Here is a 2,363-nt window from a genome sequence, read left to right as displayed (position 1 = left end):
CTCCTGTTGTCTCGCCTGGCTCAGAGAGCTGAGACTAACTGAAATATAAAATATTAACTGTTAGAGAAAACAAAGGATACCGCCCCCAGCATGGCTCCTGTGCCTGAGGCTTGGCCACGTCTCAGTAGTCCCTAGGCCTCTCTGTCTCACCCGCAACCTCACCCCTCCATGGGATCCACGAGTTGAATTGCAGCTCTCCAAAGCGAATTCCCCCGGCCCTGTAACCCGACTCCTCACAGCCACGCGTTCCCTTCTGCCGGGAGCTCAGAATGACCACCAGGAAGCCAGGAGCAAAACACTTAAATGTTGCATTTATTAAGGAAATGTTAAATAAGAAAAAAAAAGTCAAAACGGTGTCATGAATGTCAAGAGCACTTTTGTGGCGTAAACCGTGCAGTCATGAGCTACAAGTTCTAGTCCAAGTCTTTGCCCCGGGGCTAGCTAGGGCGTCAGCCTCCTCCCCCCACCCCCAGTTGGAAATGCAATAAAGGAAACAAATCACCCGGTTGAACAGTCGCAGGCTTCCCCCTCCCCCCACCCCTTCTCCCAGGATAACAAAACTAACGCCAGGCAGGCAAACAGGCCACTAGGGCAGCAAAGGACCTATCAAATATGTGTATTCAAGCAAACAAACACAAAAATCCCTTAAAACAGCACGTTGCAATCAATCAAAGGTATTTATAGTCTCTCGCGCCAGGGCTGGGAGGAGCGGGAGATAATGGGCGCGAATCCGGACCCTGATCTGTGTGTCCCCATTAGTTCTGTTGCGTGGCGTATATACCGGTCACTTTTCGGGCCACCAGGCAATCGATACCGCTGGGTCTTTCCCCTGCCCGCCCGCTCCACCTGCCCCGAGAGCTTGGCCCACCTGCGGGTGGAGAAGGGCCGTCGCAGGGTGGGTCTCCCCGCATCCCACGCTAGCGGCAGCTTCCAAAGTTCTGCGCTCTAATTGCCCTCTTCTTGCCACTTGCTTCTGAGTCCAGTCGGGGCCCTCTCCTCCTACTGCCAGGAATGGGGACTTTCAGAGGGCGAGCGAGAAAAGGGTCGCTTCATCCCGAAAGGCAAAAGTCGAGAGAAATAATTGACTCCGACAGGTTTGCTTCGCCCGGTCTCGGATGGTGAGGGGGCGCGGCCGGGCGGGCTAAGTGGGGAGGCGTTGGGGCGGCTGCCGCGGGGGCGGGAGGGCCGGTCAGTAGGGCCCCACGACCACCGCTTCCACCTCCTTAGACGGTCTCCGGTCTTTCACCAGGAAGTTGATCATGCCCTCGGACTTGATGAGGAGGTTGCAGCCGAGGAAGAAGATGCCGAAGACCACGGTCAGTGAGAGCACGCACATGACAGCGATCTGCACCACGCGCATGATGTACAGGCTGCGCTCGTCCGGGCCGCCCTCGGCGAAGCCGTCGTCGGTCACCACCGACGCCTGGGTGCAGCAGCGCACGGCGCGCTCCAGCGCCTCGCTGCTGTTGGCCAGGAGCAGGCCCGCCACATCGGTCTGGTTGTCCGGCGCCGGATTCATCGCGGGAGCCGGCGGGCGCCCGGGGAGGCGCGGGTCCGAGGGGTGGGAAGGCGGTGGCGCGGGAGGAACAGATACGGAGCGGAGCGCTCACTTGGGAGACTTGCGCGCGTGGGGGCTGCTCGCTCTCTCCTTTCCTAAGTCCCCGGGTCGTGGGACTTTCCCAGGAGCCTTTCCGACGCGCGCCGCAGCCCGCCTGGTCTGCGCCGTCTGCTCCTGCCCGGGCGGTGCTGGTTCCCGGCGCTCGCTCGACTGGGGGCTGTTGGAACTTGGCGGGGCTGGGCCAGTGGGGCCGTGGGAGGTGCGGCGGCGGCGGCGGCGGCGGCGGCGGCGGGGCGGCTGCTCTGAGCGAATAGCGGCCCCTTCCGGCCGCACCACCGCTCTGCGCCCGCGGCCGTTTGGCCGTGGGGGAAGGAAAGGGGCGAACCTCCTCCTCTCGCCTTTCTTGCTTCTTGCTTTCAACTTCAAAGACTAGGCAGAAGTCACTGTACTTTTCTGGCCTGATGGATGATTAAAGAGTTTCGGACGGAGGAGAGGTTGCGATCAGCTGAAAGTTTCCAAAGAACTGGGTCACACCAGCTCTGCGTGTCTTTTGCCTCCCGCCCCTCTCACCTCTGGGCGGATGGAAAGTGGCGATGAATCGCAGGTGCCAGATGGTGCCCTGCGAACGCATGGGCCGCCGCCTGTGCCTGATTCCGTCTTGCCTGCGACGGATTTCTGGTGGAGTAGGGATGATCTGGGAGGTTTTCTGTCTTTGTTTTTGTTTAAGTATTGATTTTAGGAAGAAAGAAAGCAGGGAAGGAGGGAAGGAAGGAAGTAGAAAAGGGAGGGAGGAAGGAAAGAAGAA

The 2,363-nt window shown here is 59.7% G+C and overlaps 1 protein-coding gene across 1 annotated transcript; it reads right to left on the bottom strand.

Annotated features, from left to right (window-relative positions):
- Positions 1-296: 296 nt before the first annotated feature.
- RPRM (reprimo, TP53 dependent G2 arrest mediator homolog) lies at positions 297-1,753 on the bottom strand. The gene has a single exon (XM_073905015.1). The coding sequence runs from the start codon at positions 1,517-1,519 to the stop codon at positions 1,190-1,192; it is 330 nt and encodes a 109-aa protein (XP_073761116.1). The 5' UTR covers positions 1,520-1,753; the 3' UTR covers positions 297-1,189.
- Positions 1,754-2,363: the final 610 nt, after the last annotated feature.

Source organism: Callorhinus ursinus, unplaced genomic scaffold (genome assembly GCF_003265705.2).
Source record: "Callorhinus ursinus isolate GAN/ISIS: 27379988/994484 unplaced genomic scaffold, GSC_fseal_2.0 scaffold2, whole genome shotgun sequence".
Taxonomy (NCBI): domain Eukaryota; kingdom Metazoa; phylum Chordata; class Mammalia; order Carnivora; family Otariidae; genus Callorhinus; species Callorhinus ursinus.
Note: the sequence above shows the minus strand (reverse complement) of the source record. Positions and strands in the feature narration are given on the sequence as shown.

Coding starts and splice junctions, on each gene's coding strand:
- RPRM (XM_073905015.1), bottom strand. CDS start 1,519: ATGAATCCGGCGCCGGACAACCAGACCGATGTGGCGGGCCTGCTCCTG.